Source organism: Macaca mulatta, chromosome 15 (genome assembly GCF_049350105.2).
Source record: "Macaca mulatta isolate MMU2019108-1 chromosome 15, T2T-MMU8v2.0, whole genome shotgun sequence".
In the NCBI taxonomy this organism is placed as follows: Eukaryota; Metazoa; Chordata; class Mammalia; order Primates; family Cercopithecidae; genus Macaca; species Macaca mulatta.
Genome location: NC_133420.1, coordinates 79,817,290 through 79,842,375, shown reverse-complemented (window position 1 = coordinate 79,842,375; position 25,086 = coordinate 79,817,290). Strand labels below are relative to the sequence as shown.

The 25,086-nt window shown below is 38.5% G+C and overlaps 1 protein-coding gene across 15 annotated transcripts in view; it reads left to right on the top strand.

Annotated features, from left to right (window-relative positions):
• The window catches only part of DENND4C (DENN domain containing 4C), a 149,123-nt gene extending 125,135 nt beyond the window's left edge, over positions 1 to 23,988 (top strand). For all 15 annotated transcript variants that reach the window (XM_077966027.1, XM_015117632.3, XM_015117629.3 and 12 more), the window contains 7 exons: positions 3,488 to 3,670; positions 4,476 to 4,671; positions 7,083 to 7,328; positions 8,692 to 8,809; positions 19,712 to 19,862; positions 21,630 to 21,694; positions 21,911 to 23,988. In XM_077966027.1, coding sequence (XP_077822153.1) covers positions 3,488 to 3,670; positions 4,476 to 4,671; positions 7,083 to 7,328; positions 8,692 to 8,809; positions 19,712 to 19,862; positions 21,630 to 21,694; positions 21,911 to 22,047 — 1,096 coding nt within the window. In that variant the 3' untranslated portion in view covers positions 22,048 to 23,988. The remainder of the gene's footprint in view (positions 1 to 3,487; positions 3,671 to 4,475; positions 4,672 to 7,082; positions 7,329 to 8,691; positions 8,810 to 19,711; positions 19,863 to 21,629; positions 21,695 to 21,910) is intronic.
• The last annotated feature ends 1,098 nt before the right edge of the window (positions 23,989 to 25,086 follow it).

The following is a 25,086-nucleotide window of genomic DNA, read 5'->3' as shown; positions in this document are numbered from 1 at the left end:
CTCTACTAAAATACAAAAAAGTAGTCAGGTGTGGCGGCATGTGCCTATAGTCCCAGCTACTTGGAAGACTGAGGCAGAAGAATTGCTTGAACCTAGGAGGCAGAGGTTGCAGTGAGCTGAGATTGCACCACGGCACTCCAGCCTGGGTGACAGAGCGAGACTCTGTCTCAAAAAAAACCCAAAACATTTAGGCTGGGCACAATGGCTCATGCCTGTGATCCCAGCACTTTGAGAGGCTGAGGCAGGTAGATCACTTGAGGTCAGGAGTTTGAGACCAGCCTGGGCAACATGGCAAAACCCCATCTCTACAAAAAAATACAAAAAGTTAGCCTGACACCATGGCACATGCCTGTAGTCCCAGCTACTCAGGAGGCTGAGGCAGGAGAATGGTTTGAACCCGGGAGGCGGAGTTTGCAGTGAGCTGAGATCACACCATTTCATTGTAGAGGTGTTTCTTCTCTGTTTTTAGTTTTAGCTTCAGGTGTGGAGCTAAGTCAAATCATACTCTTTAATTCCTGACACACTATCATCTTTGACCTGTGCAAAGGCCCTCTTGTATTTATCCTTCTTTCCTCATTCCCACCCTCATTCCCTCGTTCTACAATGACACTGACTCTGCTAAGTGTCATATATCTAACTTTATCTCTTTTTATTACTCAGTTTAAAATCTGAGTTACTATATGTACATCTAGTTTATTCCTTTTCTCCTACAGAAAGTTAATATATCTTTCTACTTATCCATTATTCTAGTGTTAGATACTTCAGTTGCTTTCAGTTCTCTATTACTACACACACCACTGCAGTAATGCAGTGTACTGCAAAATACATACCCCTTTTGAACTTGTGAAGTAGTTTCTCTAAAAAAACAATAATCCTTGGAGTAAGATCATTTTCATACATGATTTTAGTAAACACAAAATACTGCTTCCTAGATGGCTACACTCCCACAAATAGTACCTAAGAATTCTCATTTCTATATAGCCTTACCAGCATTTGGTATTATCACTTTTTAAATTTTGGCGTTGTTTGAATTTGTCTCAGTACTGACAAATTTGAGTTTCTCTTCATTACTTGTTATTCTAGCCTTTTTTTTTTTTTTTTTGGAGACGGAGTTTCACTCTTGTCACCCAGGCTGGAGTCCAGTGGCACGATCTCAGCTCACTACAATATCTGCCTCCCAGGTTGAAGCAATTCTCCTGCCTTAGTCTCCCGAGTAGCTGGGATTACAAGTGCCCACCACCATGCCCAGCTAAGTTTGATATTTTTAGTAGAGACGGAGTTTGGCCATGCTAGCCAGGCTGGTCTCGAACTCCTGACCTCAGGTGATCCACCCACCTTGGCCTCCCAAAGTGCTGGGATTACAGGCGTGAGCCACTGCATCTGGCCTATTCTAGCATTTTCTGTGAATTGGCTGCTTATGTTCATTGCCTATTTTTCTTTTTTTCTTTTTTGATTTTTTTTTTTTTTTGAGATGAGTCTCGCTCTGTCGCCCAGTTGGAGTACAGTGGCACGATCTCGGCTCACTGCAAGCTCCACCTCCCGGGTTCATGCCGTTCTCCTGCCTCAGCCTCCTGAGTAGCTGGGACTACAGGCACCTACCACCACGCCCGGCTAATTTTTTTGTATTTTTATTAGAGACTGGGTTTCACCATGTTAACCAGGATGGTCTCGATCTCATGACCTCGTGATCCACCAACCTCAACCTCCCAAAGTGCTGGGATTACAGGCGTCAGCCACAGGGCCGGCCGTTCATTGCCTATTTTTCTATTGATCTTTCTTTTTCTTGTTGATTTGACTTGAATATTATTGATATTAATTACTTGAAAGCATTAATTTTGATGTCATTATCCATTAATTTTTTACCTTGCAATTTGTACTTTTGGAATCTTGTTTTTAAAGTTGTTCCCTATCCCTAGGACCTGAAATTTTTATCCTTGAACATTTTTGCTTATATTTTACTTTTGATGTTTAGGTCATTAATATATCTTTATTCTGCTTTTTATATATGATGGTAGAGATCCAGCTTTTATTTTTCCCCCATATAACAATCCAGTTATCCCAATATTATCTCCTAAATAACTTATCCTTTCCTCACTGACATGTGGTGTCACCTTTATCATATTTCAGTTCCCATGTATACCTCACTTGGTTCCGCATTTTCTTGCTGTTTTTCTTAATGCCATATTGTTTTCGTCACTTGGTCTTTGTGTTATATCTGGTTAGTAGAGTGAGTTCCCTCTCTTGGATTTTATTGTTATTATTTTTTGTGTGCTTGCTGTTTCCTATGAATTCTTAGAATAGGTTTGAGTTCTTCAAAAAAAAAAAAAATCCAACTAGAGTTTTCTTTGAGATTTATAGATTAATTTGGGGAAAATCGACTTTTCTAAATTATTGTCTTATCTATGAACCGGGTATATCTCTGTATTTTTTTTTCAGATCTTCTTTTATGTCCTTTAACGCAGGTTTAAATTATTCTCCATAAGTCCTATACTTTTTTGTTGAGTTAATTGTGTTTTTAAGCTATTGTGACAAGCATTTTATTTTATATTTTTCAAATTGGATATAAAGGAGCATTAGTAAGTCTGTCCCCTGAATATGTTGTTATAGAAAATTTCAAGCTTACAACAAATTTTAAAAAGTTTTTTTTCAATGAACACCCAATATCTACCCCTGCGTCCTTCAGTTTACGCTTTACTATACTTAAGTCTATCAGCTATCTGTTTCTCCACCAATCTATCTTAAATTTTTATTCATTTGAAGGTAAGATAGATATTAATACATTTCTCCCCCAAAGACTGATATGCGTATCATTAACTAGAGTTCAGTATTTATTGACAGTTTTTTTCTTTTGAGATAAATTGATATACAGCAAAATGTACAAATCTTAAACATACCATTTGAAGAATAAATGCATGCATTTATACAAATTAAACTCTTAGAAAACATTACCATTACCTCAGAAAATTCTCTGAATGTTCCTTGCAAGGCCCTTCCCTCCTTGAGTCCACCCAAAGAGAGAAAGAGATAAGATGTAAATAAAACAATGAACAGAGAAGAAATGACTAGAAACAAGATGGAGATTTATGAATGATAAAAGACATTATAAGTAATTATAGGTTAATACATCTTAAAATGCTGCTACTGCAGCTCTTCTTTTTTTTTTTTTAAACTCAGGAAATTAATAAAATATTTTGCTTCCATTCTTCCTTCATAGTTTTCTTTAGAGGTTCTCAAAAATTGGAATATCATTTATCGGACCATTTCCAACCTTGTATTTGAAAAATTTAGGATAGGAAGGGAAGAGAAAATGAGAGCAGGAATGTGAGAGAGAGAGGTCTGTGTGTGTATTGGAAATAGGCAGTGTTTTCCTTCTGGATTATGTATAATTAATAACTGCTTTATCAATAAAATGATTCTAAATATGATATAATTTTAGAAGACTTGAGGATTTTTAAAGGCTCTTTTTTCCCCCCTTTTCCATATGTAGCTTTTTCCTGAAACCAAGTACCTCTGGTGACAGTTTACAAAGTGGAAGCATTCCATTGGCAAATGAATCCTTGGAGCACAAACCTGTATCCAGTTTAGCAGAACCTGACTTGATCAACTTTATGGATTCCCCAAAACATAACCAGACCATAACTGAAGAAACAGGCTCTGCAGTTGAACCAAGGTATCAAAGGGTACAGAGACCTCTTTATATAGTAATAAATGGGGTACCCTTGTAAAAATTCTGTCTCTAAATACAACCTGACTCCTATAGGCATAAGTTCTGGCATTTAAGAGTACATCTTAACTTATTATTACCACATAGTGTTTAAACAGCTAATGAATGACTCTGATGATAAACCATTTTTGAACTAAGTTTAATATTTTACAGGTGTCTTTTACAAAATGAACTTCTCAACAGTAAAATATTTCCCCTTTAAGGTAGTCATTGCCAATTTCCAGAGGCGAAATGTTCTCTTTCTGTGAAATGTACACTTCACCCTTAAATACTAATTGAATCAGACATTTATTGAGACTCTATTGTATGCTAAATATTATGCTAAGCTCTAAAAATAAAAAAGAAAATATGACTGGGTCTCTCTCCTTAGGTGGATCGTGGCCTAGTAGAGATTAAATACTTGTCAGTGTCTTTACTATACTTATTTGCATACAGCGTACTTCTAGGTAATTTTGTTTAAGATGAAATAATATTTGAGTAAAGCAACTGAATGGGTACTTTGTCATTTTAAAATAATACCTGTGTATCTACATACAATATGTCATCTTCCCACTCTCACCAGAACCATCTTCTCCATCCTGTTTTTCTGACCAGTTTTACAAAAATGCTTGAAGGAAATGCAATTTTTACAAGGTGGTGCTGATTCTTCTTAGATATATTTAGTAGACTGAAGGTCCATTGTAGAAAATAGCTCTACAGATTTAGACTGTTTTTCAACATGAACATAGCATTTCTTCTATATTTTTTTAAGTGATGAAATAAAGAGAGCCAGTGGAGATGTCCAAACTATGAAAATTTCATCTGTGCCTAATAGTTTATCAAAGCGAAATGTATCTTTGACTCGAAGTCACAGTGTTGGAGGCCCCTTGCAGAATATTGACTTTACCCAGCGACCGTTTCATGGCATTTCAACAGTTAGTCTTCCAAACAGTCTGCAGGAAGTTGTGGTATGTAACAACAACAACATTGTAATTATACTGCATACATATCTAAGTATATAGTAGAACATTATAAATTCTTCTGTAGTGGACTTATTTTAATTACATGAAAAGTGATAGATTAGAATTTTTCCATAAGCAAATAACTTTTTATTGTGGAGAATTTCAAATATGTGCAAAAAGAAACAGTATAATGAGTCCATCTTCTAGCTTCAATTATTTTCAGATTATGGCCATTCTTCTTTTTTTTTTTTTTTTTTTTTTTTTTTTTTTTTTTTTTTTTTTTTTTTTTTGAGACGGAGTCTCGCTCTGCCACCCAGGCTGGAGTGCAGTGGCCGGATCTCAGCTCACTGCAAGCTCCGCCTCCTGGGTTCACGCCATTCTCCTGCCTCAGCCTCCTGAGTACCTGGGACTACAGGCGCCCGCCACTGCGCCCGGCTAGTTTTTTGTATTTTTTAGTAGAGACGGGGTTTCACTGTGTTAGCCAGGATGGTCTCGATCTCCTGACCTCGTGATCCGCCCGTCTCGGCCTCCCAAAGTGCTGGGATTACAGGCTTGAGCCACCATATTCTCATTCAGTTCTCTCTTTTTTTGAGATTATTTTGAAGCAAATTTCAAACATCACATATTCTGTTAGTAAATATTTCAGTATGTATCCCTGAATGATGAGGACTTTAGAAAAATATAATCACACTGCTTTTATCATACAAAAAAAAACTAAATAATAATATCAAGTTATTTAGTCTGTTCAAATTTCTGATTGTCTCAAAAATGTCAAAAGCATATGTGTGCATGTATATGTGTGGGTTGGTAGCTTGAGGAATCAAGATCAAATAAAGTCAGTGTATTGTACTTGGGTTTGTATGGTTTTTAGTCTTTTTGAATCTGTAGACTCTTTTTTCCTCTTGCAATTTATTTGTTGATAAAACTGGTTAGAGTACAGTTTCCCATAATCCAGATTTTGCTGATTGCAACGATAAAAGTCGAAATTTGTGTCCAGAACCTTGATCAGATTTGGGGTTTTTGTGTTATTGTTCATTTGCTTGTTTATTTTTGTAAGACAATTTCATCAGTGGTGGTATGTTCCTCCCAGTAGGAGACATCAACATTAGTAGCTATTAATGCCTTAATGCCTAAAGTAATTCATCAGGAGCTATAAAATGATAATGGTCTCATTCTGTCATTGCTTCCTTTTAATAAGGAATACATAAACAGAAACTTCCCTGTGTCTTCTATTAGATTTTCTAAAGATAAAATTTATAGTGGAAAGGCAGGTTAAATGCTTGGTTTTTTGCTTTTATTTACCAATTTTCAAAATGACGAATTGAGTCCCTGTCATTCTCCAAGGTCATCAGTTAATTTGGGGGAATAGGGTATCATTATGAGCTCATTGATTTCAACATTTATGTTTAATGAAGCAATTAATTTTTAGAGATGGGGATCTCGCTTTGTTGCCCAGGCTGTTCTTAAACTCCTGAGCTCAAGTGATCCTCTTGCTTCAGCCTCCCTAGTAACTGGAACTATAGGCACACACTACCTTGCCTTAAACATTTATCTTTATATCTATTGCTGTTTTTATTGTTGTTCATGCTTATATTATTCTCTTTGGTCAGCTAGAAGCCTCTACAAGTTAGCTCATTAGTCCTTTTGACATAACTAGTAGCTTTTTTGTAATTTTTAAAAAGCTTTCTGGCTTTCTTATATAACAAGATGTTTTATGCTTATGTTATATACTTTCTTACCCAGACCAGAATCAGCCGTTTCTCTAAGAAACTGTGGGTCCCTTTAGAGGGAAATGGTTTTGGAGACCACAGTCTAGGCACCGGGGAACCCACTGTTAATGAGAGAGTCTTAAACATTTTATCCTGATTATAATACGCATAACTCACAAAATCTAGGTTGGGGCTTTTTTCATTTCTTATTTTATTTGAATTATAAAAATGCTCTTTCTTTAATTCCTTCGGTTTTTGTTGCAATCAGTTGTAAAAGTGAGTTAAGTCAACAAAGAATATTAATGCAAAAGATTGCCCCATCAGTTTAGAGTTGTAGGAGGAAGATAATGTCACACAGTTTTTATACACATATATTACTATAAAGCATCTGAAATGCAAATATTTCTTATAAAATTTGAAAAAAACCTAATACATTCAGACCATTGCTCTCAATGTGATAGAGAACATGTTTTAAAGAGTCTGTTGATTAGTTTTCTTTTGTAATGATTTAACTTAATAGTATTTAAGATTAAGTATTTTTTTTCTTTTTTAGGTTTTCATTCATTAGCATATTCTCCTGCATGTAGCAATGGTCCTAAAATAACTGATTTAAAAAGGATAGATAGAGAGGCATTATCTCATTGAGAAGTGCTCTTCAGCATACAGATTTAAACAGATAATACTAATTTCTGTTTGTATTTTTTTAAGGATCCTTTAGGAAAAAGACCCAATCCTCCCCCTGTTTCTGTGCCCTACTTGAGTCCTCTAGTACTCCGTAAAGAACTTGAATCTTTGCTAGAAAATGAAGGTGATCAGGTGATTCATACATCTTCTTTCATCAATCAACATCCAATCATTTTCTGGAACCTCGTTTGGTATTTCAGACGTTTGGACCTTCCTAGTAACTTGCCAGGACTTATCCTCACATCTGAACATTGTAATGAAGGTGTACAGGTAGGGTGCCAACTTTTATACTTACATTAGTATTGGGTAGGATGAGGCTTAACCTCAAGCTCCTGAAAGTATACAACAACAGTTGCTTAACAAGACAAGTTTATTTCTCTCTCAGTTAAAAGTTTGGATAAGCAGTCCTGGAATGGTAAAATGTTAGGAACCTAAGATCCTTCTATATTTTTGTTTAGCTATGCATAACCTCCATTTCCAAGTTCTGCTTCTGGTCCAGGATGGCTGATTACCTCCAAGCTGTCACATCCACCTTCTGTCCAGCAGTTAGGAGAAAAATGGATGAGGGAAGAGTATGTCTTTTTTCTTAAGGGATAGCTCCTGGAGTTGTAGATAATATTCCAACATACAGTTTCTTGGCCTGAACTCAGTTATTAGGTCGTATCTGTCTGCGAGGGTAGCTGGAAAATGTTGCCCAGGCTGGAGTGCAATGGTGTGATCTTGACTCACTGCAGCCTCCTTCTTCTGGGTTCAAGTGATTCTCTGGCCTCAGCCTCCCGTGTAGCTGGGATTATAGGCACCCATCACCACATCCAGTTAATTTTTATATTTTTGGTAGAGACAGGATTTTACCATGTTGGCCAGGCTGGTTTGAACTCCTGACCTAAGGCAACCCATCTGCCTCGGCCTCCCAAACTGCTGGGATTACAGGCGTGAGCGACCGTGCCTGGCTGGTAGCTATTATTCTTAACTGTTCTGTTCCTAGCTGCAATTCTCGCAACAACCTTATTTGAAAGGACTCATATTTTCCATATTTTTCAGGTGTTATAATTAAAAGTTGGAGAAATTTAGTAATTTCCGTAAGGTGGCATACCCAATAAGTGATGGAGACCCAAGGTCACATTCTGGCTGTCTGACTTAAAAGCCCCAACTCTACTTATGCTGGGATCCTGATTTCATTGGAGACAGTGAGCTCCTAGAGTGCTTTATTTTATAGTATTAATATTGATAGACACTGAGACCCCAAACATATACATGGGGCAAAATAAAATCTTTCCTTAAAGTACTATAAACTCTAGTTTGATTAGGTAGGTAAAATAAAATTATTTGGTAAGGTAGTAGAAACTCTTGTACTTTGACCTTAAAATTTGCTGTAATGATGGTTAATCTTTCTACAACCATTGTGTCAGTTAGCAAATTGTCATCCTATTCCTTAAAAGTCACAGTGAGAAACCTTTACCTCAGAAAATAATAACAACATTTGTCATCAGACATTAATAAAAATTAATATTTTGGCTCTGAATTTTAGGTCCAGAATTTTAAAAGGACTCATCTGTTATATAATCAAGCTTCATTAGATCCACTGGTAATTATTATTCTTGGGATACTAATACTTTCTTTTGATTTCTTTTAGCTTCCTCTGTCATCTCTGTCCCAGGATAGCAAACTTGTGTATATTCAGCTGTTATGGGATAATATCAACCTTCATCAGGAACCAAGAGAACCTCTGTATGTCTCATGGAGGAATTTTAGTAAGTAAAATAGAATTAAAGACATAACAGCCAGGTCCCGTGGCTCACGCCTATAATGCCAGCACTTTGGGAGGCCTAGGCCAGCGGATCACTTGCGGCCAAGAGTTGGAGACCAGCCTGGCCAACATGGTGAAATCCTATCTCTATTAAAAATACAAAACTTGGCCGGGCACGGTGGCTCACGCCTGTAATCCCAGCACTTTGGGAGGCCGAGGCGGGCGGATCACAAGGTCAGGAGATCGACACCACGGTGAAACCTCGTCTCTACTAAAAATACAAAAAATTAGCCGGGCGCGGTTGTGGGCGCCTGTAGTCCCAGCTACTCGGGAGGCTGAGGCAGGAGAATGGCGTGAACCCGGGAGGCGGAGCTTGCAGTGACCCGAGATCGCGCCACTGCACGTCAGCCTGGGAGACAGAGCGAGACTCCGTCTCAAAAAAAAAAAAAAAAAACATAGCCAGGTGTGGTGGCAGGTGCCTGTAGTCCCAGCTACTCAGGAGGCTGAGGCTCGAAAATCGCTTGAACCCGGGCAGCAAAGGCTGCAGTGAGCTGAGATCATGCCACTGCACTCCAGCCTGGGTGTCAGAACAAGACTGTATCTCAAACAAAACCAAAACAAAACAAAACGGCCGGGCGCGGTGGCTCACGTCTGTAATCCCAGCACTTTGGGAGGCCGAGGCGGGTGGATCATGAGGTCAGGAGTTCGAGACCATCCTGGCTAACATGGTGAAACCCCGTCTCTACTAAAATTACAAAAAATTAGCAGGGCGTGGTGGCGTGCGCCTGTAGTCCCAGCTACTTGGGAAGCTGAGGCAGGAGAATGGCGTGAACCCGGGAGGCGGAGCGGAGCTTTCAGTGAGCCGAGATTGTGCCACTGCACTCCAGCCTGGGCGACAGAGCGAGACTCCGTCTCAAAAAAAAACAAAAACAAAGAAAGACATAAAAGACTCGAAATGGGAACAACTCAAATACGCATCCATAGGTGACTGGATGAGCAAATTGTGGCACAGTCCATCCATACTGTAGGATCCTGTTCTGTAATAAAGAATGGACTGCTGGGGAAAAAAAAAAAAAGAAAAGAAACAGAATTAAATTCCCCTAGAGTTAAATAGAGAAAAGCAAATTATTTTGCTTTATTTTTAAAGTTTTAATTAATTCAAAGTGATTTGCTGTTTAAAAAAAAAAGTACACACACATACACACACACAAAAATGAAAAAGTGATTTGCTATTGTACTGACCTGTTTTTAACTGCGACAGGTCTCAACTGAGTTTAGTAACTTTTTGGTGATTTTGCTATCAAGTAAAAATTTGATTGGGTGTTTTGAGAGTAAATTGTATGTAGCAGAAGAGTAAGTTATATGTATTGGTATAGGATCATAAATTCAGTTGTATTGATGGTTACTGACTGGTCTTAAGGATTGTGGCTTCATTTTTACTCTTTTAGAATATATGTTTTACAAGGTGTTTAAAGGGTTATTATTCATGTATTCAAAAGCCTTATGAGTCAATAAGAAAAATACAATTCAGTAGATAAATGAGCAAATGATATTAATAGGTAATTCATTTTAAAAACATTAAGTGACTTTCAAACTGTATTAGTTTGCCAGGGCCGCCATAATAAAATACCAGAGACTGGGTGGGTTTAACAACAGAAATTTATTTTCTCACAGTTCTGGAGGCTGAAAGTCTAAAATCTAGAAAGATGTCAGCAGGTTTGGTTTCTTCTGAGGCCTCTCTTTGGCTGGTAGATGGCAGCCTTCTTGCTGTACCCTCACATAACCTTTTCGCTGTGTGTTTGCATGCACATGCACACATTCCTGGTGTCTCCTTTTCTTATAAAGACATCAGCCGTATTAGGTTAGGGCCCCACTTGGCCAGGCGCGGTGGTGTATGCCTGTAATCCCAGCACTTTGGGAGGCTGAGGGCAGGTGGATCACAAGGTCAGGAGTTCAAGACCAGCCTGGTCAAGATGGTCTTGGCTCTCTCCACTAAAAATACAAAATTTAGCTGGGCGTGTTGGTGGGCGCCTGTAATCTCAGCTACTCAGGACACTGAGGCAGAGAATTGCTTGAACCCGGGAGGCAGAGGTTGCAGAGAGCCGAGATCGCTCCACTGCACTCCAACCTGGGCGACAGAGCGAGACTCCATCTCAAAAAAAACAAATTAAAAAAACATTAGGGCCCCACTCTTATGTCCTCATGTAACCTTAATTATTTCTTTAAAGGCCTTATCTCCAAATAGAGTCACATTGGCAATTAGGGCCTCAACATACGAATTCGGGGGTGACACAACTCAGTCTGTAATATAAACATATTTTAAAAGCTCAGTCATATTAGTATTAAGTGAAATATAACTTTATATTTAAATGTAGGCCTGGCGCGGTGGCTCATGCCTGTAATCCCAGCACTTTGGGAGTTAGAGGCAGGCGGATCACTTGAGGTCAGGAGTTCAAGACCAGCCTAGCCAATATGGTGAAACCCCGTCTCTACTAAAAATACAAAAAAAAGTTAGCCAGGCTTGGTGGTCACACCCGTAATCCCAGCTACTCGAGAGGCTGAGGCAGGAGAATTGCTTGAACCCAGAAAGCAGAGGTTGCAGTTAGCCGAGGTAGCGCCATTGCACTCCAGCCTGGGCATTGCAGCAAGACTCCATCTCAAAAAAAAAAAAAAAAGGAAAATGTGGCCGGGTGTGGTGGCTCACGCCTATGACCCCAACACTTTGGGAGTCCAAGGCAGGAGAACCCCTTGAGCCCAGGAGTTCTAGGCAGCAGTTAGCTATGATTGCACCAGTGTATTCCAGCCTGGGTGATAAAGTGAGACCTCCCCGCCCTCCTGTCTCTTAAAAAAAAAAAAAGGAAAACATAAACTTGTAACTGTCAGATTGGCAAAAAACTTTAAAGATGAAGATTGTTTAAAAAAAATTTAAAGATTGTTGAAGATGTTTGGGGAACACTTTTCATATACTTTTAGATGTGTAAAATGATACATTTCTGGAGAACAATATGGCAAACATACAGATTTCATATGTGGATACCCTTTAAACTCAGGAATTGTACTTAGAGAACTGTGTTCTATAGAAATACAGTACACAGCTGTTTACACAAGGATACTTACTGTAGGATTTTTTTTTTCTTTTGAGACAGGGTCATGCTCTGTTGCCTTGCTGGTGTGTACTGGTGCACTGTAGTCTCAACCTCTGGGGCTTAAGTCATCCTCCTGCCTCAGCCTCCTGAGTAGCTGGGATCACAGGCATGCATACTTGACTAATCGAACAATCCTCTGGCCTCAGCCTCCCAAAGTGCTGGGATTACAGTTGTGAGCCACTGTTCCCAGCAAGGATTTTTGATAAAAATGAAAAAAATGTAGGCTGGGCACGGTTTCTTATGCCTGTAATCCAAGCACTTGAGGAGGCCGAGGCAGGTGGATCACCTGAGGTCAGGAGTTCGAGATCAGCCTGACCAGCATGGAGAAACCCTGTCTCTACTAAAAATACTAAAAATTAGTGGTGGCGCATGGCTGTAATCCCAGCTACTCGGGAGGCTGAGGCAAGAGAATCGCTTGAACCCGGGAGGTGGAGATTGTGGTGAGCTGAGATCATGCCATTGTACTCCAACCTGGGCAACAAGAACAAAACTCCATCTCAAAAAGTAAAAATGTAAATATTCAACAGAATTCTGGTAAATCCATGCTATGAAATATTGGCAGCCAAGAAAAAGAAAGTCAATATAAGGACCTAAAAGGATGGATGCTATTATATACTGAGTGAAAAAATACAAGTTGCAAAAGAGTATATAATTTTTTCCCTTTCTTGTAGAGAAATAAAACAAAAAATGTGTACTTCTGTTTTTAATATATGCAAAGAAATATATCACAAACTGTTAATAGTGGCTGCTTGGAGAAGAAATGGAAAAGTTCCATCTTCATTTTACATACTTTTATACTTTTTTTCCAACAACGTTTCACTACTTTGCAGTTTTCTTAAAACTAGAGTAAAAAAATGCTTTTCCTCAGTATATGTCAGTCACAAAATTATGATTACATATAGCATAAGCTATTTTTGCCTTTAATTTTTGGTTTCAGTCATGATGTTTGGATGCTTTTTAGGCAGGAACAGAATAACCTTGCAATTTATGCTAGAAAAGAATAGAGTTAGAGCTACTGTTTCTTTGTTTTCTTACAGCTTTTGAAATAGGTGTTTCAAAATGTTCCATGATTTGTGGTGGGAATAAAACAGAGCTCTTGAGAATAGCCATATTTCTTTATTAGTTGGCTGCTTTAGGGAAGAGTTGGTGTATATAAACAAAAGTTGGTGTATAGGTTAAAAGACCTTATACGAATTAAGTGAGAGATGACTTCTGGAATAGCAATATGAGGAGCTCCACAGACCAGTGAAACAACCATAATTGGTGAAAATTATTTTTCTTTCTTTTTTTTTTTTTTCAGATGGAGTTTTGCTCTTGTCACCCAGACTGGAGTGCAGTGGTGTGATCTCAGCTCACCGCAGCCTCCACCTCCTGGGTTCAAGTGATTCTCCTGCCTCAGTCTCCCGAGTAGCAGGGATTGCAGGCACCTACCACTGCATCCAGCTAATTTTTTGTATTTTTAGTAGAGACGGGGTTTCACTGTGTTGACCAGGCTGGTCTTGAACTCTTTACCTCAAGTGATCCACTGCCCTGGCCTCCCAAAGTACTAGGATTACAGGTGTGAGCCACCACACCTGGCTCTAAAGATGTGACTTCTTGAAAAAATAATTTTCCGCAGGGTGTGGTGGCTCACGTCTGTAATCCCAGCACTTTGGGAGGTTGAGGCAAGAGGATTACTTGAGTCCAGGAGTTTGAGGCTGCAGTGAGCCACAGTTGTACCCCTATAGTTAAAACAAACAAACAAACCTTTGGAAATTGTCCTCAGACTATAGAGCAAATGAATAAATATTTTTTTAAAAAAATCTACTAAATCTTATCAAAAGGAGCAAGTTTCTGTGGCACTTCAGCCACAACTTGCTGTACCCCCTACAGAACCCAGTCAAGGGCCTATAGCATCTCCCTGGGAAAGGCAGGCTGCCAGCATTTTTCATCCTTTCAGTTCCATATTGCAGAGGTGAAATTCCCAGTGAGTGTGGCCAAGAGGTGGAGGCCCAGTCCTTCCACCTTGCCTCCATTCATAAGGCAAAGACTCTGCCCCAGTTGTGGGAGGCTGAGAATACTGGGTCCCCAGTTTTTCTCACTGCAGCCTACTCATATAGAACAGAGATTTCATGCCAGGAGAGGCAAGCTAAAAAGAACAGAAGCTACTGTCTTCATCTAGCACCCTGCTCATAAAGCAGGAATGTCACTCTAAAAGAAGGGCCTCTTTTCCCAGCCCCACTTCCAGAGCTGTGGCTTAGATATTTTGCCCAGGGGCTGGGCGCGGTGGCTCCACGCCTGTAATCCCAGCATTCTGGGAGGCCGAGGCGTGTTGGATCACCTGAGGTCAGGAATTTGAGACCAGCCTGGCCAACATGATAAAACTCCTCCTCTATTTAAAGTACAAAAAAATTAGCCAGGTGTGGTGGCAGGCACCTGTAATCCCAGCTAGTTGGGAGGCTGAGACAGGAGAATCAGGTAGGCCCAGGAGGCGGAGGTTGCAGGGAGCTGAGATCGTGCCACTAGTGCTCCAGCCTGGGCGACAGAGTGAGACTGTCTCAAAAAAAAAGAAAAGAAAAGAAAAAGAAATTTTGCCCAGAGGGAGAGGCAGGTCATAAGAATAGAGAACTCTGAAATTTTCCCTAAAGGAAATTACTTTATTTGGAACAGAGTGTGGAGACGTTTAAGCCTGAGAGCACTCTCAAAAATAGTGGAGATTTTGGTGAGAAGGCCAGTATCACCCTGATACAAAGACCAATGATATCATAAGAAAATTAAAAATCAGTATCACTTAGGAATATAGACATAAAAATCTTGAATAGAATACTAGCAGATCAAATACAGCAATATAAAAAATGATTTTATACCATGACCAAGTGGGATTTATCTCAAGCATGCAATTTTGGTTTAACATTTGAAAATCAATTGTGTAATACACTATATCTATCAATAGAGTAAAGGACAAAATTCACATGATCATCTCATTAGGCACAGCCAAATCATTTGACAAAATCTATCACCCTTTGTTTAAAACACTCTTCAAGCTGGGAATAGAGAAGATCTTCCTCCGCCTGGTAATGGGCATCTATGAAAATCTACAGTTGATAACATATTCTTAACATACCTTCTCACTAAGTACAAGAGTAAGACAAGGATGCCCACTTGTGCCATTTTTATTTAACATTCTACCAGAGGTTCTAGCTAGAGTAATTAGTCAAGAAAAGAAAAGCCATCCAAACTGGAAAGGAAAAAAGTAAATGTATCTATATTTGCAGATTATATGATAAATGATATATATTTTTTCTATATATATAATATATAGAAAATTCTAAGGAATAGACACACATCCAACATATTATTATACACACCATATTAGAACTGCGTAAGTTCCACAAGGTTCCAGGCTATAAGATCAATATAGAGAAATCAACCACTTCTATATCTTTGAATAAATAATTCAAAATGAAACTAAGAAAACAATTTTGTTTATTTATAAAAGCACTAGAACAGAATACTTATGGATAAATTGAACCAAAGAAATGCAAAACTTAGACTCCAAAAACTTAAATAATTGTTGAAAGAAATTAAAGAATAAGTAAATGGAAATAAATCCCATGTTTATGGACTGGAAAAGTTAATATTAAGATGGAATTAGTCCTAAATTGATCTACAGATTGAACGCAATCTCTATCAAAATTTCAGATAGCTTCTTTACATAAATTGACAAGTGAATCTTGAAATTCTTTTTTTTTTTTTTTTTTTTTTTTGAGACGGAGTCTCGCTCTGTCGCCCAGGCTGGAGTGCAGTGGCCGGATCTCAGCTCACTGCAAGCTCCGCCTCCCGGGTTCACGCCATTCTCCTGCCTCAGCCTCCCGAGTAGCTGGGACTGCAGGCGCCCACCACCTCGCCTGGCTAGTTTTTTCTATTTTTTTAGTAGAGACGGGGTTTCACCGTGTTAGCCAGGATGGTCTCGATCTCCTGACCTCGTGATCCGCCCGTCTCGGCCTCCCAAAGTGCTGGGATTACAGGCTTGAGCCACCGCGCCTGGCTGAAATTCATATGGATGTTCAAGGGACTCAGAATCACCAAAACAATCTTTAAAAAGAATAGGACTCACAGTTCTCAATTTGAAAACTTACTGCAAAGCTACAGTAATCAAGAAAGTAAAATTCTGGTGTAAAAATAGACATATAGGTCGATGGAATAGAGCTGAAGTTCCAGAAATAAACCCTCATATGTATGTATGGTCAGTTGCCTTTCAATGTGAAGACCATGTAATAAAGAATAGTCTTTTCGGCCAGGCGTGGTGGCTCACGCCTGTAATCCCACCACTTTGGGAGGCCAAGGCGGGCAGATCACAAGGTCAGGAGATCAAAACCATCCTGCCTAACACGGTGAAACCCTTTCTTTACTAAAAAGAATACAAAAAAATTAGGCAGGCATGGTGGTGGGCGCCTGTAGTCCCAGCTAATCGGGAGGCTGAGGCAGGAGAATGGCATGAACCCAGGAGGTGGAGCTTGCAGTGAGCCGAGATTGCTCCACTGCACTACAGCCTGGGCTACAGAGCCAGACTCCGTCTCAAAAAAAAGAAAAAAAAGAATAGTCTTTTCAACACATATGCTGGGACCACAGGCTAGCAATAATAAAAAGAATGAAATTGGATACTTTCTCAAATCATACATAGGAATGAACTAAAAATGGATCATAGACCTAAATGTAAGAGCCAAAACTATAAAGCACTTAGAAAAAAACATAGGAGTAAATCTTCATGACTCTGTGTGTGTTAGGCAAGGCCTTCAAAAAAAGCAACAAAAGCACAGTCAACAAAAGAAAAAGTAGATAAGTTGGACTTAGTGCAAAGAAAAAACTTCTGAAATTTAAACCTTCAAAAAAGTGAAAGGTCAGTCGACAGAATGGGAGGAAATACTTGCAAATCATATCTTAAAAAGGATTTGTACCCAGACTATGTACTCTTACAACTCAGTAAAAAAAAGGCAACACATTTTTAAAATGAGCAAAGGCTGTAAATCAGTAGTTCTTCAGATAAAATGTTAAAATGGCCAAAAGCACATGAAAAATGCTCAGTAGCTATCAAGGATATGCAAATCAAAACCACAAGGAAATATCACTTCATACTTACTAGGATGGCTATAATCAAAAACATAACAACGAGTTAGTGAAGATGTGGAGAAAGTGGAACCCTCAGACACTGTCGATTAGAATATAAAATTGTGCAGCTTCTTTGGAAAACAGTTTCACAGCTCCTCAAAATGGCAAACCATATGAGTTACCATATGACACAGCAGTTACACTCATATATATACCAAAGAGAAATGATGTCCACATGAAAATTTGCACAGGAATGTTCATAATAGCATTTGTATAATAGCCAAAAATACGGAAACAGATGTCCATCAATCTATGAATTGAGGGCTGAGCACAGTGGTGCACGCCTGTAATCCCAGCACTTTAGGAGGCTGAGGCCGGCAGATCACTTGAGGTCAGGAGTTCGAGACCAGCTTGGCCAACATGGAAAAACCCTGTCTCTACTAAAAGAAATACAAAAATTAGCTGGGCGTGGTGGCACATGCCTGTAGTCCCAGCCACTTGGGAGGATGAGGCAGGAGAATCACTTGAACCCACAGAGGCAGAGGTTGCAGTGAGCTGAGATTGTGCTGCTGCACTCCAGCCTGGGCAACAGAGTGAGACTCCATCTCAAAAACAAGAAAAATTATGAATTGATAAAGTATGGTATATCCATACAATGGAATTTCATTTGGCAACATAAAGCAATGAAGTACTGATACATGTACAACACAGATGAATCTTGAAACCGTTCTAGAAGAGAAACCAGTTGTGAAGGAGCATAGATTGTATTATTCAATTTATATGAAATATCCAGAATAGGCAAATGTATACAGACAGAAAGTAGATTAGTGGTTGCCTAGGGGGGGTTGGGGTGGGGTTTCTTTCTGGGATATGAACATGTTCTAAAATTGATAGTGATGATGGTTGTACAACTTCATGAATATACTAAAAACCATTGAATTATGTACTTAAATGGGTGTAATGTTTGGTTTGAGACTTATCTCAGTATAGCCTGAAGATTAATACTATTCAAAGTCTGTCATTTAGCAGGTGGAAGACCTAGGATGAAAACTCATAGCAGCCAGTATTTCCTGTTGTTATCATAACAGAGGACTTTGCCTTTTTTTTTTTTTTTGGTTTAACACAAATGAACTATTACCAGTTGCTTTTATTTAGGGCCTGTGTTATTTGAAAAATACAACATAATGAAATGTATAATGAAAAATACAATCCGCCTGCCTCAGCCTCCCAAAGTGCTGGGATTACAGGCATGAGCCACTACGCCCGGACTAATTACGTTCCTTCTAATTAGCACTAGACTCTGCTATATTTAACAGAAAATAACAGAGGCCAAAACAGGTAAAGATTATTCTCTCATATGAAGTTACTAGGGTAGGCAAATCAGGCTAGCACTTTTGGAGGCCAAGGTGGGAGGATCACTTGGGACCAGGAGTTTGAGACTAGGCTGGGCAACATAGTGGGAGCCCATCTCTCTACAAAAAATAAAAATAAAAAATTAGCTAGATGTGGTGGCATGCGCCTGTGGTCTTAGCTACTTGAGGCTGAAGTGGGAGGATTCCTTGAGGCCAGGATGTCAAGGCTGCAGTGAGCTGTGATTGTACCACTTCACTTCAGCCTGGGTGACAGAGAAAAACTGTCAAGTTTTGAATTACATCATGTTGTACCCCATAAGTAAATACAATTTTTACTTATCGATTAAAAATAAGGCCAGACATGGTGGCTCATGCTTGTAATTCCAGTGATTAGGGAGGCTGAGGCAGGAAGACTGCTTGAGGCCAAGTTCAAGACTAGCCTGGGCAACATAGCAAGACCCTATCTCTACAAAAATAAATTAGCCAACTGTGGTGGTGCATGCCTGTAGTCCTAGCTATTTGGGAGGCTGAGCAGGGAGGACTGCTTGAGCCCAGGAGTTGAAGGTTACAACATTCAGCCACTGTATTCCAGCCTTGGCAACAGAATGAGATCCTGTCTCCAAAAAATAAGTAAATACATTTTTAAAAAAGAAAAGTTATGTACTAGACAGTCTAGTACTGCGAGACAACTGCTCTGTCATCAGGGACCCAGGTTCCTTCTGTTGTACCTGCTTTACTATCAGTAAAGATTGCTTCATGGTCACAGGATGGCTGCTGGAGTACAAGCTATCACATCCCAGCCTCAGGCAGTAAGCCACCATATATTAGAAGAGAAAGGCAGAGTGACAGGTCTGCCTGTTTGAAGAGAGCAGGAAAAATATTTTTTAGTTGGGCACATTGCCACATAATGTTACTAGTATTGGGGAGGTGATATTGGTTAAGCAAGGAGAAAATGCCACAACTCTGGAAAAAAAACTTTTTAAATAATTGGGACTGGGCACAGTGGCTCACGCCTGTAACCCCAGCACTTTGGGAGGCAGATTGCGTGAGCCCAGGAGTTTGAGACCAACCTGGGCAACCTGGTGAGACCCTGTCTCTACAAAAAATACAAAAATTAGCTGGTGGCATACACCTGTAGTCCCAGCTATTTGAGAGATTGAGGTGGAAGGATCACTTGAGCCCGGGAGATGAAGGTTGCAGTGAGCCATGGTCACACCACTGCGTACCAGCCTGGGTAACAGAGTGAGACGTTGTCTCAAAAAAAAAAAAAAAAAGATAATAATAGTAATAATTGAAAAAAAACTGTGTTCTTATTGTTAGATTCTGAAAAGAAATCATCTCTCCTGTCAGAGGAACAACAAGCAACAAGCACTTTAGTAGAAACCATCAGGCAGAGTATTCAGCATAATAATGTTCTTAAACCCATCAACCTACTTTCACAGCAAATGAAGCCAGGCATGAAAAGACAAAGGTAATAATCCAGTATTTTTTGCTTGCCACCACTCAATCATTTCATGTTTTTTAAAAATTATCTTACTTTTAAAAAATATCTCTAGTTGTCAAAGAAATACATACTCATTGCAAACCATCTGATTGTTCTAAAAAGTGCTACACAGATATATGCATTCCTACTTGAACACACACACACAATAAAAGTGTCTGGGGGCTTGGCACGGTGGCTCACACCTGTAACCCCAGCACTTTGGGTGGCCAAAGCAGGAGGATTGCTTGGGCTCAGGATTTTGAGACTGGACTGAGCAACATAGCAAGACCCCATCTCTGTAAAAAAATAATTTGGCGGGGGTGGTATGTGCCTGTGACCTCAGCTACTTGAGAGGGTAAGACAGGAAGATTTCTTGAGCCCAGGAGGTCAAGGTTATAGTCAGCTGTGATCACACCACTGCACTGCCACCTGGGTGACAGAGCAAAACCCTGTCTCAAAAAAAAAAAGAGTGGAAATAGATTACATTTTAAGAAGATAATTCATTGATCTAAAATGTACTTTCTTTTGGAAACATTACTGCTGTTTGCTGGAAACCTATAATTATATTTATTAACACTGATAAACTTATGTACCACTTATTCAGGGCCTGTGATACCCACACATCTTTTCTTTTGTTGGACATAAGAGAATATGGGAATAGGAGTAGAAACAATTTAGGAAAGGGATACATGCAGTGAACTACAAAGGATATGGAGTTATTGTGTTCCTGTCACTATTCTCTGCTAATATGCTCAGATTAGTACTCATCCCCTCCTCAGCATAAGTGAATTCTGCAGTAGAAGCTTCAGAAAAGTGTGTGTAATTGCGTATATCAAACATTACTAATGTTTCCACGGTCCCCTTCAAGTTTTTTAGGTCATGGCATCTTTGAAGATAATCTCAGAAGTGACAGGGCAAGAATTGATAATGAAAATGGATGGATCCATTTTTACTCTCAATAGTTGAGGTAGAGATGACCTTCACAGTCTGTAATAAGAGTAGCTTGCTGCAAGCATCTGTAGTTTAAGGACAGGGACGTAATATTAGAAATGTCATATTATGGCTTCTGAAGCTTCTAAAGAAAGCGATGTGAAGTGTCACTAGAATCAGCATTACCTCCTACTTTTTTTTTCTTTGTACATCAGTGCATTTCTTAAGTTTTCCTCTCATCTTTAACAACTGAGTCATAAAGCTCACTTTTAGTGTTTCATTTGTGACATTTTAATGCTCACAAGCCAAATAAATGTGAACTGTCCTTTGCTATTGGGTGAAATAGTAAAGAGACCACACCACCTTTTACATTGTGTCAAGGGTTTTAAAACCCTAACTTACTTAGAAATTAATCTGTTACTTTGTCAAGTGACAAAAGATGAGAGAAGACTCTGCTTTTGTAAATTTTAATTAGAAATTAGAGTTAAAACAGTTAATGTATTGTTGAAATAAAGTTAAGCCATTTTTAATTGTTACTAATGTGAAGCTTTATGCCCATCAACTATGTTTTAACTTTACTTTGGAATAGAAACTTGCAGGAAGTTACAAAAATAGTACAGAATTCAGTGTAGCCTTCATGCAGCTTCTTCCAAATGTGACACCTCATATAACTAACTGTAACGTAATATTAAAACTAGGACATTGACATAGGTGTATTACTGTTAACTAGATGACAAAACTTAATGTCTTCACCATTAAAAAAAAAATGCATCTGTATTTTAATGCTATTTGCCCATTAACTTTTAAAACATATTTGTTTTATAGGAGTTTATACAGAGAAATCCTCTTCTTATCATTAGTGTCTCTAGGAAGAGAGAATATTGATATTGGTAAGTTGGTTAATAAAAGATTACGAAAGGAAATTTTATATTTTATTTTCAAAAGTAATTTTAAAAAATGTAGCTGGTATGTATAAAATATTTAAAAGATTTCTACTTCTAAATATGTAGTTCAAAAACATATAATTTGACTCAATACCAATTTGAAATGAACGGCTGTTGTCTTTCTTAACAAATTACAACTTCATTTTTGAAAATTTCTTTCAGAGGCATTTGACAATGAATATGGAATTGCATACAATAGTCTGTCTTCAGAGATTCTTGAAAAGTTGCAGAAAATTGATGCTCCACCAAGTGCCAGTGTCGAGTGGTGCAGGAAGTGTTTTGGAGCGCCTCTCATTTAAATAGAGATTCACTAGAATTTTGACACACAAGGCTTGGAGATTAGATTTAATCTGGCAACATTCAAGGGTTTTTTTCCCCAAATCGTAAGAACTGGTGAATATGGAATTGAAGTAATTCTTGAGGACAGTATTTAATGAATTATGATTCATACTGCATCATGTCAAAATATGAAATGCCATTTAAATGTCCCAGGGCTTATTAACATTGAAGATTTTCAACTCCTGAACTGCTTTTCTGCCTCTGTGGAAAACTACTTTGGGATTCCTCAGTATTTGTAGTAGTTTGATAGAAATAATGAGGAACCATATTCATTCTAGGCATTGTTTATATTTGAAGTTACTGAGTTTGAGGAATGGCAAATTAAATTTGCCTAACCTCCAAAATGAAATATCTCAATTACAAAAGCAGCATGGCCAGGCACGGTGGCTCATGCCTATAATCCCAGCACTTTGGGAGGCTGAGCAAGGTGGGTGGATCACTTGAGGCCGGGAGTTCGAGACCAGCCTGGCCAAAACGGTGAGACCCTGTCTCTACTAAAAATACAAAAATTAGGCGCGCCACTGTGGTCCCAGCTACTGAGGCTGAGGCAGGAGAATCACTTGAACCCAGGAGGCAGAGGCTACAGTGAATGGAGATTACGCCACTGCATCTCTAGCTTGGGTGACAGAGTGAGACTGTCTCCAAAAAAACAAAACAAAACAAAACAAAAAGCAACATATTTGTGTAAGTGTGTATATGTGTAGGGCTGTGCAGGTATGTGTATATACAGCCATATTCTAAGTGTATATTTATTAAAATAGATTGCATGTTGCAATACAATTTTCTGAAATTTTCTGATTATTAAATGAATGACTACTACTGAACTTGTATGTAGTCATTAATCTTAAAATTACCTGAAAATCTGATGACAGCTGCCTTCCCTGACTTTAATGCATTAGGTTGGCGCAAAATTGTAGTTTTTGCCACTATTAATGGCAACTATTATTTTTGCACCAACATAATACACTTTTCATATTATGTATTATCTTGCTTAATGGATTTTATCCTGATTATCCAGTGACTTCCATCCTCTTCCCGTATCTTAATTTGCAATAGTTTTAAAATTGGAACAAATGAATCAATCATCAGTTAAAATGGAATTAAATCAGTTGCCTAATAATTTATGAAATTCATTGGAACATGCTTAAAATGCTAAAGTGTATGTCATTAAACGTAAAATCTTTGTTCAGGCACATACCTTGTTGGTATTGATCACTTTTTAAAACCTGTGGGATAAACTTGCACTGCACACAGAAGTTTTATTCTTGTATAATATTTAGATTTGTATGCTTGTGAGTAAAAATGTGCATTTGTAAATACTGTGTTTTTTTAGGTTGAATCAATTAAGTCTTAAAACTGTAAATTTATTAAGCTTGTTGTCAGTAGGTTTAAGAAAATCATGATCTCACATGCCTCACTTTGACATTTATCATGCCTTTATTAAAAGTATCCCTTAGGAACAGTAAGTTTGCCTTAACTCTCTGCATGGTTTAAAAAGCCAGTGGTTTTGTGAGTGTTTACAGTAATTATGCAGATGGCTAAATGAGTTGACACAGTAAAATTACTTCCATATGGTACAGTAACAGCCTAACTCCCTTCTACCTGATGTAACCATTTACAAATTGTAGTTATTGTACCAGTCTTTCAACATTTCAGGGTTAATCTGACCTATGCAGAATTCTAGTGTGAATTTATTGTGAAAATGCTAAATTAAACAACTTGTCAGAAATTATGTACAATTTTCATTACCTTTAATGGATCTTTTGCACTGTCTCAGAGTATATATTTTTGCAACTCAAGACTTGGTACTAGTTTTAATACTTAATACTTACTGACCCAACAGAAGTTTTGAATTACCTTGCATATAAAAATTGAGCTTGAATAAAATGAAAAATTCTTAAGTTCGTTGTGTTTTGTTACATTAAGCCTCCTGAAATCTGTAATCTTTAGAATTCCAATACTTTTGCTTTTTCCATTTCTTCACTGGAGTCTTCGTAACTTGAACTAAATTTTCACTTACTGAAGCACTTCCCATTAAAAAAATTCTGTAAAGATCTCTTTACATGTTTAAGAATATATGGCTATATCAAATTACAAACTTTCTAATAACTTTAGCAATCATACCTTGAAAACTTTAGCCTGCTGCTGCCACTTAGATATTGGGACTGATTTCTTGTTGTAAATTCTTAAAGGCTTTTTCCAATACCCACCGCAGATAGGGTACCACTAAAAATTTACAAGAAAAAAACATTACTATGGAAAGATTTAGAAGTACCCAGAATGACTTGTAGCACTGTATGCTACTTTAATCCTGACAACTTCTAAAAGCAATCTTTAAAATTAGTCCAGATTACTTAGCAGTACCTTACATTGGTTTGGGGTTTGATAGCAATTGTTTTTTCTTCCAACGAATGAATTGTATAGGTTGATTACAACCTGCATAGTAATGACATGTCAGAATGACTTGCATCTGTCTCTGGAGAACTGGGTATGGTGGCTCATGCCTGTAGTAATCCCAACACTTTGGCATGCCAAGGCAGGCAGATCACTTGAGTTCAGGAGTAGTATGGGCAACATAGCAAAACTCTACAAAAAGCACAAAAACAAGCCAGGTACGACAGTGCACACCTGTAGTCCCCAAGAGGTCAAGGCTGCAGTGAGCCATACCACTGCTCTTCAGCCTGGGCATAGGAGTGAAACCCTGTCTCAAAGGAAAAAAAAAAAAGTCTTAAGGAGAAACAGACTGTCCTCATTTTGTGGCTGCACTCAATTTTCAGAAAGCAGGGCGGTTCTCATGTTTTGTGCATCACAGTCAACCAAGAACTGGTTAATACAAAACTTTGGACCATATACCGGACTCACCTTGTGGCTCTTAAGTTCCTCTCTGTGGTTGTTTCAGTCCTTTTAGCTTCAGGTAAAATGCTAAATTTCTCTTTGCTTTTTTTTTTCTGAGGGAGTCTTGCTCTGTTGCCCAGACTGGAGTACAACAGTGTGATCTT